General features: G+C 43.1%; 1 protein-coding gene across 1 annotated transcript; it reads right to left on the reverse strand.

Annotated features, from left to right (window-relative positions):
* Positions 1-1,135: 1,135 nt before the first annotated feature.
* Positions 1,136-13,456, reverse strand: UBE2A (ubiquitin conjugating enzyme E2 A). The gene is made up of 6 exons (XM_030576293.1): positions 12,922-13,456; positions 12,526-12,606; positions 11,908-11,933; positions 5,085-5,174; positions 3,434-3,522; positions 1,136-2,534 (listed from the first exon to the last, which is right to left on the reverse strand). Exons 1-6 carry the CDS (start codon positions 12,963-12,965, stop codon positions 2,406-2,408), a joined length of 459 nt encoding a protein of 152 aa, XP_030432153.1. The 5' UTR covers positions 12,966-13,456; the 3' UTR covers positions 1,136-2,405.
* Between the last annotated feature and the right edge of the window lie 1,562 nt (positions 13,457-15,018).

Below are 15,018 nucleotides of genomic sequence, written 5' to 3' on the forward strand. Positions count from 1 at the left end.
GGGCTTCTGCACTAAAAATACTGAGGTGCTTCAGTGAAGACACTACAGATGCTGCAGGACTTCTGGTGGCATAAGTATTCAACAGGTGCTAACTAGGTGGACTGAGAATTCTCCCATCAACTTTGTGCTGTCTACACTGGGTGTTAGATCAGTTTAACTGACCTGGCTTAGTTGTGTGGATTTTTCACACCCTTGAATAATGTAGTTTATATAAACTGACTTTCTACCTAGCTTAGTTTCCATGATACTCTCCCAAGAATCAAAATGTGAATTAAAAATTCATTTGCCAAGAGGCTTGAACTTTGATCTGGTGCTATTACAAAAGGGATATGCTTTGGCAGATGCAGAAAGCACCACAACAAATGTAGATATTTAGTGTATTTGTAGCATGATATACTCATCCTGATCTTGCTCAACTGTTAGCGTACACAGAGCCTAAACTTGGTGAGACTAGGTCTATTTAAATATAGTAAGTGGCTGTATAGTTTAAACCATTGCAACTTCTGCTGTAGGTAGAGCCCCAGATATCCACAGACCATTTGGCAGGGGAGGAGAGAAGGGTGTCAGGGATTGATGTAGATCCAAATTTTATAGCTAAAGCCCTGCAAATTTACAGCCAGCTGCTTTAGATCCATGGATCAATCAGCTATAGATACAAATTTTGCATATGCACAGGGCTCTAGCTATGGGTGTTTATTTTAAGACTATCCCCCTGAAAGCTTGAAACTGCATTACATAGTTCCAGCATGGGTGACCACTGCACGAGTTTAAACTGTCATTTTCAATACTCTTCCTTGAAGTGTAGATGATACTGCCACTCTGACCTACTCTTCCAGCATGTGTAATCAAGTGCGCAAAACTTGAACAGGTCTGCAAGATGAAGTAGCTGTATCCTTTTTGTGAACAGATAGGCCTGGATAACTTAAAACAGACCTGGAGAGCTCTTTAACTTCTCTGGCTAAAAGAGAAAGTGTCAGTCAAATAAGAGAATATAACATGACCCATAGATGTATACTTAGTGTTTTGTTGTTCAAAGGGTTATCATTCAATTAAGCTATCTACTTCCAGGGATCTAAACCAATAAATGTTAGCTTCCACTACCCTTGTAAAATAGATCTCTTGCTTCTTTATACAATAAGGATATAAGGTTACACTTTTATTTACAAGTTTTGAAAAATGTACAGTTTCTTACATGGGTTACTTATGCAAAGTTATACTTCAACAGACCAGTGTGCACATAAGACATGGGGACAGCAGACAGCGTTTAGGTCTCATCCCACACTGCTGTTTAAAAAGGTACCACCTCCAAAAGAATGTAAATCCAAACTCACTATACCTTTTCAAACTTGGAAAGATATTTTCATTAAATTGGGTGGAAACAAACAGGCACATAGCTGTTGCTCTCACACACAGTACCCCCACTAGTAATTTACAAAGAGCAGGAACTGCACAGCCTCAAGTGCCCCCTCTTACCATTCTTAACTCACTTTCCACTAGAGTGTTGTATGCTGGAGATGTTTTCACTGTTGCAAGGGAATCAAGTACTAATGAAAATGATATCCCAGCTTTGAAGCATTTTGTTTTTTCCTACTTTTTTTTTTTTTTAATACTCAAAATAGCAAAGTTAACAAGATTTTGAACTTAAGTACAATAGCTCACTATGGGTATATCCGGTCAGTGCCTCACTGAGAGGACTAAAGTAACCTATTTCATCAATATCCTCATAGGCATATCCTTTAAAACCCTATTTCTGTAAATAAAAAGGAGGTACTTTGCATGTCACCTCAAGTACCATAACAGTAATCATACCTTCTCTTACACCTGAAGTGCAGAAGTAGCCACTATCTCCCATTTTCCACTATTTGATTAGTTGGATCAGAATCAATTGTTTTGTATTTCTAAACAGTTGACAACCCAGTAAGACCAGGGAAAAAAGGTTAATTCTTCCTGCAGTACTTACAAATACAGTGGGGTCTAAAACCAACAGTAGAGGTAAGTGACCAGCCTGGACAGATCAGCACTCTAGTAATATCGGTTAAAAATGTATATACGTATATAAACATCCCTTTTATCAAGCTACACATAAGCATCACTGTGTATAACACAATTACAATTAAAAGCTTAGTGTACACTACAGAAATGCACAATACTGCCCTAAGACTGGAGAAGAGGGACCACAAAAAATGAATTCAGTAATTTTGCAAGTAACCCACGTACAGTACATTTGACTTCAAAATGGGTGCTTTCTGATGTCCAAGGAAGGGAAGCTTCAGCAAGGGAGAGTGGCAACAGCACAACAGCTAGTTTGCGTTCAAAGTAAATGCAATGATGCTAGGAGGAAGATGACTCAGACACTTCATATATATTTTCCTCATCACCAGAGTGTTCATTTGCATCATCCAGGGTCAACAATCACGCCAACTCTGTTCTACTATTGCAGAAACCCGTTTTTCATATTCCCGCTTATTCTCTTGGTATAGTTGAGCTGCTTGACTGTTTGCTGGACTGTTGGGATTCGGCTCATCCAACAGAGACTATTAAACAAAACAAAAAATCCTGTCAGTTTTCTAGGTAAAACACTTGAAAACTTATTTCCAGTAATTAGTTAAAAAAAATTGTTTCATGTGTTCCTCCTGCTCACTCTACTCAAGCAGTGTAACCACAAGATAATGCAGTGTATTCTGGGTTATTTGGTATTATTACAGATACACCTGTACCCCGCTTTAACACACATTGGGTATAATGCAGTAAAGCAGCACTCGGAGGGGAGGGGGTGCGCACTCTGGCAGATCAAAGAAAGTTCGATATAACGTGGGTTTCACCTATAATGCAGTAAGATTTTTTTGGTTCCCGAGAACAGCATTATATCAGGGTAGAGGTGTAATTAAATCCTCATCTTTCACATGAGACATTTGAAATATGTAACCAGTGTTCTGTTACCATAACACCATTCCCATTATAGGTTCTAAAGTCTCTCCTGGTTTAACCTTCCCCAATTAGATCCAAATAACCAAGCACCTAATATAAGACCTGATGAACATAACTTAGTCAGTTGGTATTTAACTCTCTCCCTACCAGCCCTCCATCAAAAGACTCCCTGTAATTGATTAGAATCATTAGCAAGGGTAATCAAGTGTGTGTCAAGGTCCAGATTCCAGGGAAAATATAACACTGAGTAAATAATCTGACATACACCAGATCCTTTTGAATGTGGTGGTTTGGATTTGGCCCAAACTCCACCTATTGCCTACCCCTGCATTACACAGTTTAAGTTTGTTGCTTGTTCTTAACATAAAGAAAGCAGAATGGTAATAATTTGTGGTGAAAACTTTAAACTGTGCTCATGACCAGATTTTCACCATTAACTGAAATTTGTCACAGCAACTTTACATGCATGTCTAGGATTACAATAAATGCTGGGAAGTCATTTTACCTGTATGGATGTTAAGATGGAGGACACATCATAGGTAGGACTCCAACGATTCTGAAGAATATCCAGACATATACTACCATCTGCGTAGACTAGAAGAGGGGTTAAAAAAAATTGTTGTATAACAGCAATATAAGGTGTGATAACACTGAAGATAGGGTTAAAAAAAAAAAGAAGTGCCACACCAAATTTTTGCCAGCATTACTCAATCTTCAGAAACCTAAATAGTGAAACATACATTAGAACAAGTTAATGACAGTCACAAGCCTTACAGAGTTGATATCTGTTATCAACAGAAAAATATGATCCCCAATCTCTTGAGGAAAAAAAGTCAGACTTGTTGCTAAGGAGAGTTGCCTAGAAATTATGTAATATTTTTAGACACTTATTCAAAAAAAAAAAAAAAAACACACCACCAAACTTTCTTCCCCAACTCGCTCCATTGTGACCTCACAAGGGGCTATGAAGAGGTCTCTACCACACTACTTCAAGCCAGGATTAAGTAACAGAAACAAGTTTACTTTGAAGCAACAATTGTTTTCATGCAGGTGACTCTAGTAACTAAACAAGGAACAGAGAAGCAAGAAATTGTTTAAGGTGGTCTTTCCACTCACTAATTTAAGGAACCCCCACCATCAATAGTGCATTTGATCCATACCTTGTTAGCAACTAAACATGAAAGTTTTATGGTGGTTCTATTTTTATTCATGTACCCAGCAAATGTTTAATGAAAAGCCTTTGGAATTAAAAGAGTTATGCAGGCCACAATGCCATATTGTTAGTCAGTAGCTACAGCTGGAAGCAAGCATAGATTAAGGAATGCAATATGACATTGAATTGAAATATCCACTCCTGAAGGCAGCCACTGAAACAGAGAAAAGATCTAGCTAGCTTTGATTGTACAAGCCACATTTCTGAATGCATCTGATGTTATAAACCACCGTGGTACTGAAGCATAGACAGAGCTGTTGAGAGAGACATGTTCCACAGAAAAGGTCAAATTCAGCTGAAAAGTGATTAATATAAACTTTAAGAGCACAGTTATGCCTGTAAATGTTAACATGTATTTACAAAGATTATTTTGCACGAGGGCACAAGAGGACAAAGAGGATCCCACTGAGTTTTTTTTTCCCCCCCCTCTTTCAAAAAGGGAAATCTATGTAGTAAAGTCATAAAATGGAATGCTGTGACCTGAAGCATTTGTGTTTTTATAACAAGGACAACGTTCATGTAAGAGTCCACTCATTCTGGTTAACTGAATTAACCAGACTTCGTGAAAACCAACAGAATTCCCTTCCCTCCCCATCTCTCAGTGTGGAAGGCCTCTTTGTCCTCAAAGCCAGAGGAATTCCCTGAGCAAAAGATGTTTAACCAGAAATACAGTAGCCAAATAAGATGGGAGCCTAAGGGATTCACATGCTCCATAAGAGTCAAGGGAGTGTACACACACACACACACACACCTGAGTACTACTTGAGACATGTCCAATCCCTGCTCCCTCCTGTATCAGAATGAGAGCTAGTTCACTTGTTACATAAAAACAAAGATGTTTATAAAAAGACTACACTGTCTAATTAGCAAGTATTATCCCTTACTGTAAGTGCTGTAATAAGCCACAAACCACAGAATGATTGCATCTTATATGGGTACTTACCATTTGGATGAAACATTTTAGAGACAAATCTAACGGTAGGTGGCTTATTTGGATATTCTTCTGTGAATTCTATTGTAAGTTTGAAAGTTCCTGGAGTTGAAAGAGAAAGTTATAAATAACTTTTTGTTCAAGGACATCCATATGTTTCACAAGGGATAGGCAAGTATCCTGCATTTATAGAGAGGTCCAATGTGTTATCCCAATGTCACACACAAAGTTGGAAATAGAATTCAAGCTGTTCAGCTCCACCATTCCTCTGCTCTAAATCCTAGACAATGCCTCATATTTTGAGCAGCCTCTCCCGATAAGAGAATAATATAATATTCACCGTTATTCTCTTATGCAGAACTGTCCTAGTCAGACTATTCAGAAATTTTAGGTGAGGAAATAAGTCCATCCTCAGTATCCTTCCAAAGATCTAGTTCTCTTTATACCACCTCTTAAACAACTGTTTTTTATGCATCCAGATGTTTATGCAAGTCCAGAAGATTGCTCTTCCCCGCAAAGCAGATTCCTAATGTTCCATTCCCAACAATACATAATTGGACTTTTGTTTTTTTTTTAAGCTTGATAATATTTTTAAGAAATCACATTTCTAGAAGCCTAATGCACTTGTGACTTCCCTTGGACATCAAGTTGTGTGGAACCTTTCTGCAATATTACCATGGATTCCGCAAGTGGACAATCTGCCTTGAGGATCCAATATGAAAAAGTTTTGGAGAGTCAGCTATCTGCCAGCCATTTGGTGTAATCAGAGCAACTCTGTATGGCTTGAGACTACCAAAACTTGTGCCCCTTAAAAACGTGTTAACATGAGCCACAAGAATTGAGATGGTTAAATCCTTTGAACCCAACCACCTTAACATAGCTTCCGCTCATACAGGCTATTTTTGTCTCTCTCCTAAAGCTATGATGACCTGGGAAAATAAGTCAGTCAGCTAAGCTGCGGACAAGCACAGTCCCACGTATCATGAGTGCTAGCAAAAATTCAAATAGGACTGATTGAGTGATGAACTCTAGGAATGCCAATGACTTGGAAGTAAATACACTGAGCCTTTTTTACACTGAGCCTTTTTTACAGACATTGTGTAGTATACAGAAAGAGGTTAAAACAGCCAAAAACAATATATGAAGCTAAAAAAATACCCTCTTTACAACTGAAGTCTCATGTATCTGAGATATATCCTTGTACCATCTATCAGTGTCAGGTTAGCATGTACAACCAGTTGCCATGATTAAGGGAAACACTGCAATTTTACTTTTCTTGTAATGCACCTTCTTCCCAGCTCAATGATAATCTAGTTTAGATCCAGAGAGCTTTTAAAAAAAATTCATGTCTGTGAGTATACATTATACTAATTATTAGTATTAATTTGTACACATTTAAATGGTATTTGCTAAGTGGGAAGAGTGATTTTAGCCAAATGTTAGCTGTTCTAGAAATCTTCAAGCATCAAGGGAGAGTCAAGGAGTATTTTTATGTCAGCTCCTTTCCCTTCTGTCAGAGGTCAGCAGAACTAGCATGGTAGGATGCCTGTAGCTTGTTCCTATAAAACAGCAGCATTAGTTGTGTTTCTAATATGCAGATGGCAAGTGTACAGAAACCCAAAACCCTTCAAGTACAGTGATGGAGAGAGTAATTTCCTGATCTTGCACTTTCTGTATACAGGCTGGTTATAAAAAGCAGCATCTTGATTCCAATGCCATTTATGAAGACATTGAAGCTCAGATGTTAGTATGACATGATGTATTTTTAATTTATGGAATTACATACATATTTTTACAATTACTGGGAATCTAGGCTATACTACACAAAACTGACATCATTAGGGAATCAATTCCAACATTACCCTGTCTAGCTGTTTAGATATTGCTCATCCTAGGAAAGGAAAGTAATGAAGTCTCATTTGTGTCCACAAGCAGAAGATAGACCTTGTTAAATAGCAACATCAACACACAATGCTTTTTAGTGATGTTCCATTCCTCATGCTCTTGATTTGAGGTTTAGGAAGGAGAATTAAGATGGATTGCCAACTCTACTACAAGCAACAACAATTCTTATAGACTGTTTGGGCAGCAAACAGATCACAAAATGGGTAAGCATCTGGCTGAAAAATGAGCACAAGCTACCACAAATGGTGTACCTATGACAAACATCAAGGGGTTCTCAAAATACATCTCTAAGAAATGACTAGAATTATTCTAGAACAGTGGCGAGAATGTAAAGAGGAGAGAGTGGAGATGCCAATCAGCCAAGAAGAAACAATATCAAAACCCATTTTAAACAGATCCTACTGCCAGGCTGTTGAGGAAAAAAGGCACCCTGATGTCCTGCTTAACATAGTGAGTTTAGTTACTCAAACAAGCCTGTTAATCAAAAATGCATTTATTTAGTTATTGTGGGCCTCTCTCAGTGCACTCATTTATCCATGTTTCTACCTGAAAATATTTTCATAGCCTCTCATAGATGTTTCATTGTTTGGCCTCACTAAAGACACATTACCACTCTGAAGTTTTCATGACTCAAACTGCAAGTCACTCATATTTAAAGGCTACATGAACAAAATAAACGTCGTTCTGCAGACCACACTCTGAATAATAAGGGGAAGAAACAGAAGAAAAAGAATAAGATGGTAGCTTATGCAACAGTCTTATAAACATATGGTAAGGCAGATGCATGGTCCTCTTTCAAGGGCCAACAACTTAATCTTCTGAGGCAAGCAATAGACGGTGCATTGCCTAGGACGAGACTACCTTGACATGACTTCCAAGTTCATGGGTGAACTAAGGGTGGCTAAGTCAGCTACAATAATGAGCAGTGCAGACCACCACTAAACATGGTTTGTATTACCTCACATGGCAACGGAACGAAAAACTGGATGGACCTATAAGGTTCAGTGCACCTCACGTAAGCCACCAAGGACCTTTGAAGTCGGGCATCCAGAGAAGGGCCTCACCAGAGGTACATAAACACAGAAAGGATGCAGGCAGGACAACAGATCCTGTAAATGGAATTCTCATTATGTTTGATGAGATCTTCTGAGATTCTTGCAGCACCAATTTAATCCACCAGATTCTACAGAGTTAGACACTAAACCCCAAATCTCACTTTGCCAGCTAACACTGTCGCCAGGAAGTGATCTGATACCAAAAATCTTGGGCTTACAAATAGTGAGTGACCCAAAAGAAATGCATCAACTTTGTCACAACCACATTAGTCCCAGACACACTGGTTTTTAATATGGGATTTAAAAGTACCAACCCCTGCATGAGCTCAGAGGAAAAAGGCTGTGGAGACACTGATATACCTTTGACTAGTTCATGAATAGCTGCCAGACAAACCTGAAGAGTTATTAAATTACTCAGGACAGGCAAAGAAGAGAGCCAGGTACTTATGTGAAGTAAACTAGTCTACATGGGCCTATTTCCACACTTGAAATCTTGTCAGTGTACAAATAAGCCATCCTGGCTTCTTGAAGGTCATTTAATTAGAGACCACATGCCTATAAAGCTTACTCTAGACAGGACCCAAAAATTCAGGTGGAGCAGCTTAAGTCTGAACAGAGTGAGGTGGCCTGGTTCTGAGTGATCACTCCTGGCCACATTCAGACCGATGGTATCTGTAGTACAGTTAAGAACTGTACCCATCTGAACCAGTACAAGATGAACCATTTGTCTCTCTCCTTAGCATGGCCAAGGTTTTTGCTGTAAGGTTCCAGCACAAAGTTAAACAATTCCCTCCCTAGCAAACTGAGATGTCTCTGGCTCAACCAGTTTTTTTCCTACCATTACAAGAGTCTATAGTTTAGGTGAAAAAGAGAGATCCATTAGTGACCCCACCTCTTTCCTCCTTGTGGATAGTGAGAGACAGCTGTCCTCTGGGAAAAATGCATTCCTAATGAGGTATCACATACTCCAACCAAGACAAAAACATTCAGACTGGTTTGATGCCTAAAATTAAGTGTGGCCGTCTGTTGCTGGTAAAAGAGGTGCTGCAATGAGCTGCCAGACCACTAATAGTCCAGTATTACTGAAGAAAGCATTCTTAGACTCAGGCCATGTCTACATCTAAAATTTTGCAGCGCTGGTTGTTACAGCTGTATTAGTACAGCTGTATAGGGCCAGCGCTGCAGAGTGGCCACACTTACAGCAACCAGCGCTGCAAGTGGTGTTAGATGTGGCCACACTGCAGCGCTGTTGGGCGGCTTCAAGGGGGGTTCCGGGACGAGAGAGCAAACCTGGAAAGGAAACCAGCTTCCCCGCGGTTTGCTCTCTCGGTCCCGGAGCCAGCCAGCAAACCGCAGGGAAGGAGACCTGCTTGCTCGGGGTTCCGGGACCGAGAGAGCAAACCGGGAACGCCGCGGTTTGCTCTCTCGGTCCCGGAGCCAGCCAGCAAACCGCAGGGAAGGAGACCTGCTTGCTCGGGGTTCCGGGACCGAGAGAGCAAACCGCGGCGTTCCCGGTTTGCTCTCTCGGTCCCGGAACCCCGAGCAAGCAGGTCTCCTTCCCTGCGGTTTGCTGGCTGGCTCCGGGACCGAGAGAGCAAACCGGGAAAGGAAACCAGCTTGATTACCAGAGGCTTCCTCCTTCCACGGAGGTCAAGAAAAGCGCTGGTAACTGTCTACATTGGATTACCAGCGCTGGATCACCAGCGCTGGATCCTCTACACCCGAGACAAAACGGGAGTACGGCCAGCGCTGCAAACAGGGAGTTGCAGCGCTGGTGGTGCCCTGCAGATGTGTACACCTTCAAAGTTGCAGCGCTGTAACTCCCTCACCAGCGCTGCAACTTTCTGATGTAGACAAGCCCTCAGGTCTTACTAAGCCAGAATGGGTGTAAGAAACTAACCACCACTAACTTTAGGTGAGAGGTAGAACACAAGATAAAGGCACCACTAAGCTACCCTAGTAGTACCTGGAGATATCAGCACCAACATTTCTGTGCTGCAGGAAGTAAATATATGCTGGTGTGTCCCAAGATATTAAATTTAAAAAGACTATTTCCCACAGGCTGCAGTCAGGAAAAATTAGTAAAGATGCTGTTACTCCTCACTCAAGTATGAGATGGGAATCCCAGTGGGCACCAGTGCCAGAGTACCTTCCAAGGAACAATCCAGCAGGCATCAAGGTGAAGAGACGGTGCCAAGACTATATGCTCTGCTAAAGCTCCCAAAGTGCTAGGATATCAGCACGATGACACTTAAAAGCACACACAGTGAATGAGCACCAGTCCCAAGTAATGCCAGAACCCACTCAGCCCAAGGTCTAGATCCAAGCACAATACTTCCAAAAAGCTGTTCTACCACCTTCAACATACCAGTGGGAATACTGATGCCAAAAGTCCTTAGCAACTAAACTTGTCAGGTACTCTAACACTGAGCCATAGAGCTAGGAGAAGGAGACTCCAATGTTTCAATCTGCGGGAGATACAGAGGAGAGAAACCCCCATTCCATTAGAGACAGTGCACCAAGAACCTGGGCCTCTGAGCAGTTCTGGTAACATTAGCGTACCAAGGTCAAGGAGGCAAAAGGGAGTTTATCTGGCCTTAAACAGTTTCATAAATTGAGAGGAGATCCCTAGCAACAAGCACTGCAGAAAAAGAAAAGAAAAAAGGATATCCAGCCTCCAAACTAAGGCACAATTAAAACTGAGGCAGCTCCTGGGATGAGCTTCTTGACAGATCAAGGATAAAAAGGAAGTGGCTGAAATACTGTTGGGGTCTGAGGTACTGGAAAGTTAAAGCATGCTCAGTAAGACAAAGCCTCAACCTGGCCTGCAAGGTGTCCTCAGAGAGTCAGAAGCATTAAGAGCTAGAGTTTGCCATAGGCTTTCAGCATGAGAACCAAGAATAATTAGAGTCCTGCACTGATGGTACTGTTAGAGTGTACCACTGTTTTCAGTTCATTTGCTTAGCTGATTTGACAGTATTTCATGTCTAGTGAGTTTCCACTATGTGTGCTGGTCTTTCATACAGCATCAGTGAAGTGAAAACATTTTTAGAGATAATAAAGCCACAGAAATTGGCATAGGTTCTTAGCGGTAAGTTTATTATTTGAAACTACCTTAACTCTTAAAACTGACTACATTTCAAGTTGGTGTCCTTTTAAGTTGACTAAAGCAAGGAAATTTAAAGCAAAGGGCAGAGTAGCCATTTATGAATAGAGCCTAGCTTTTGCATATCATGGGATGATAAAGATCACTTCATGTATTAAAGGCATTGTGATAGAAGATCCAGTGAAGCACTGTCCTGACATACACAAGTTTGAAATTTCCTAACACCCTATAAGCTTAGAAGAGCATCCAATATGTTCCTTTTTTGTTTAACACAAACTAGGTTGACCATTTACATTTCAAGCATGAAAATCACCTGAAAAAATAACCCAGGGTTATGGTAGAAATGTTAACAAATTATAACAGTGCTGTGACTACACTAAGGACAAAACACAGCTGAGGAGTGCATGCTGATCTGCATTTGTTTTTGTGCAATGAGATGGTAACCGGATTATAAATTTTCAAAAAAGTTAAGACTTTTTTGGAAAAGGAAAGGGAAGGAGGGAATATTCCAAGGGTCAGGGATGGAACAAAGCTAAATATCAATTTTAAGAGCCAAATTCTGCTTTCAAATCTGCCAGGTGAATCTCAACTGATAGTATGTTCTCCTGACTTGTACAGAATCATCATTAGGAGAGCAAAATATCTAATCTAAACCTGTTGCAAGGATCCAGGAGAGTAACATTTTGAGATTGTGTCAAACTTTCATAGTTTAATCCTTTACACACACAGAGATAAGAACAGACAAGGGCAGGATTTTAACTATACTTACCATCTTCGAAGGGGGTCCCCTCAGGCCTGGAAAATAAATAAATAAAGTCTTTACACCACACACCCCCTTTACTTTGGTCCCTCCCCACCACAGAAACAGGCTTTAAAGTGTTTCACAAACTTACAGACAAAAGTGCCCTAGTGGGTGCCCTGCTTATAAATCTGTAACGGGTGGGGGGGAATTATGTGCATGGGTGCAAGGCATTTCAATCATAGGGAGAGAAGTGGACCTGGACCCTCCCAAAGAGTGCATAGACTCCCAAAGAGTGCATAGACGCGAAATGGGGGAAGGGAGGCACACACGTGTGTAGGAAGAGGTCTCCCTTTTCCTAAGGCTCTTGGGGAAGGGATCAAAGGCCCCAACTTAACATTCACAAAGTGGGGGGCGCTCCTCCAGGTAACAGATCCCATGGCTACGCACGGAGACTGTCCTGATGTTCGCAGGGGACAGATGGGCACAGACACAAAACTCCCTTTTGGCGGGCACATGCGGGGCTATGGTGGAAGTCTGGGAAGCTGTGGGGCACGCGGCTCCCGTCTGCGGGACGCTGGTTCGGCCCCAGCCCCACGCTTCCTCCCCGAGTGTGCGAGTCCCCCCCGCCCGGCTCCCCTGCCTCACCCGAAGATGACCGCGTTCCACACCATGATGTTGTTCTCGGAAGGGGCCCCGCTCACCCCGGCCGGGGGATCCTCCTGCAACCTGCGGGGCAGAGACACCTCGTCACTAACCCCGCCCACGGCTTCCCCCCGCCCTCGCCGTAGCCCTCCCCTCCGCGAAGGACGCAAGTAGCGTAGCGAGCGAGCGAGCAACTCCCCTCCCCCTCCCCGGTGAGCTGCGCAATTGCCGTACCCCAGCGGGTAGCTCCACTGTCGTGAGCAAGCCGCATAACCCGCAGCCAGACAGCGTGGCCCTGCGTTACGCAATCAGCGTAGCGCTCCCTCTCCCGCCGCCATGTTAGCCTGCCCCCTCCTTTCCCGGTAGAGGCGCGGGCCCCTTAGCCAGCGGGCTCGTTACCTCTTGAAGTCCCGCATGAGGCGCCTCCGGGCCGGAGTTGACATGGCGGACTCAGGATTATAAGTCACTCATACACTAGCCCGCAGAGGGGAGATACGGACGAGGCGCCCACGACAACAGCGGCTGGATCCGAGTGAGGCGGCGGGGGCTGCCGACAAGCGAAACCGGCCTCTACCACTGTGCTGGAGACGCGGGGGGAGGCTTGGGCGGCAGCTACTACCTATTCCTGCGCCTGCGCCTGTTACCGGGCGATACCATTGCCGCGGAAGGGAAAGGAGCCGGATGCAGCTGAGCCAAATCAGACTCTACCACCAGGGGTGGCGGAGAGGTGGGAGCGAGGCAAGGAACCAGAGGAGTGTACCACTGACACGGAAGCAGGGGCGCAGGAAGTGCTGACGCGGAGGCAGGGAATCTGCCCTCCCTAGTTTCTGTCTCTGTCAGATCGGTGCTGTGTGAGGCTCCCCCACGCCGGATCCTCCCCTGGGCCCTGCATGTGCGGGTGGGGAGAGAAGCCAGGCGGAGGGCGCTCTGACTGCTGGGCGGGAACAGGGTAGCGAGGTCATTTGCTGTACTTATGGGGGGGGGGGGAAAGCGGGGTTTCCTCTTGCCGGGGGAGGGAGCAGAAACACCGCTTAGGGATCCTAGTTTGGTCAGGGGGAAATCTTCGAGCACCTATGGGGCTAACAAGAAAGGGGGTAAGGGGCACAGCCGGGTCATTAGGAGCAAGGGGAGGTTTTAGCTGGTTTCTAGAGCAGGCTAGGCTCCCTAGCTTTGTGAAGTACCACAAGGCATCTAAAGCCGCCCTACCTCCGCGGGGGGGGGGGATATTGCTAAATACCACGCCTGGGTTGGCCCCACTAGGAACCCCCAGGCACTGGTTACTTGAATAAATGCCACCCTTTTTCTGGATCAGAGAGGCAGAGGTCATCATTGCACAGACATGAGTGTTCGCTGCCTTTTGTTCGATTTGTATGTGTCTGCTAAGCATGTGTCATAAGAGAATCTGATCCTTATGCATAACAACATATAGGAGTCACTAAACGATTTGCTGTTTGTATGATGATTTGCCTGTCTCATTGTTCCCCTTATTTCCTTATACTCCACCTTAAAAATCAGTTACCCAGTGGGGCAGTCATTTTACTCTTACTGGGGAGCTGAGTTGCTGTAAATAAATCACACTAGATAGTTACACTGATTGATTCAAAGTAGCTGTGCAGTAGTGCTGAACAGCTGAAAGAAAAGCCCATGCTACCTGTGATGTTTTGGGGAACATATTGCCACCTTTGTATGTGCTGTGAGATTGTTTTCTATTGCTTGTATTTCTTTGAAACCAGCACGCCATTAATTCCTTTTGCCACCGATAAATTGCTTTCTATATGTGTTTTGACATTAAATTAATTACACATTCTTGTCTCCCTTTGGTTTTTGGCAGAATGATTTGCATCTGGAAAAGCCTCATTTTTCTGTGTTGGTCCCTCATGCTTAGTGGTCACTTGTCTGCCATTTGCCATCACTAATATATTTTGTTTCTCATCAGAGAAGAGTGCTCCATATGGGGGGAAACTATCTGCCATGTCATTTATAGATTCCCAGACCGGAAAGGACATTATAATAATCTAGTCGGACCTCCTGTATAATACAGGCCATAGAACTTCCCCAAAATAATTCCTAGAGCAGATCTCTTAGGAAAAACATCCAATTGTGATTTAAAAGTTGTTTGTGATGGAGTCTCCACCACGACTATTGTTTCCCAACAGAAACAGGAGCCTCTTAAAATTTCCTCTTGGCCCATCTACAGTCACATTGGCTGAGTGGAATTTCCTAATATTGTCCAAGACAATCAGATTTCGCCTGTCTCTTGGGACAGGACTTCAGGAGCACAATATTCTGAGGACAGTCCATGTGCCAGGCTCCAACTGTCACTGAACCTTCTGATCCCAACACTCCATCTGTACTGATATTAAATAGATTTCCAACTGCAATGGCACTCTCTGACTCCAACACTCCATCCCGTCTCCATGACATCTGCTTAAGGGGGAAGGTAATGAAGGAGTTCTTACTTATGAGACAGAAGGAGGTTTTATCCTGCTTATGGGG

The sequence above is a fragment of the Gopherus evgoodei genome, chromosome 9, assembly GCF_007399415.2.
Source record: "Gopherus evgoodei ecotype Sinaloan lineage chromosome 9, rGopEvg1_v1.p, whole genome shotgun sequence".
Lineage (NCBI taxonomy): Eukaryota > Metazoa > Chordata > Testudines > Testudinidae > Gopherus > Gopherus evgoodei.

What these genes read in the sequence shown, in the direction of transcription:
- UBE2A (XM_030576293.1), bottom strand. Translation starts at nt 12,965, where the DNA reads ATGTCAACTCCGGCCCGGAGGCGCCTCATGCGGGACTTCAAGAG. An exon ending in GGGGACCCCCTTCGAAGATG is followed by an intron (nt 5,175 to 11,907) that starts GTAAGTATAGTT and finishes TTTCAACTCCAG; the next exon opens with GAACTTTCAAACTTACAATA. An exon ending in CCATCTTAACATCCATACAG is followed by an intron (nt 2,535 to 3,433) that starts GTAAAATGACTT and finishes TTTGTTTAATAG; the next exon opens with TCTCTGTTGGATGAGCCGAA.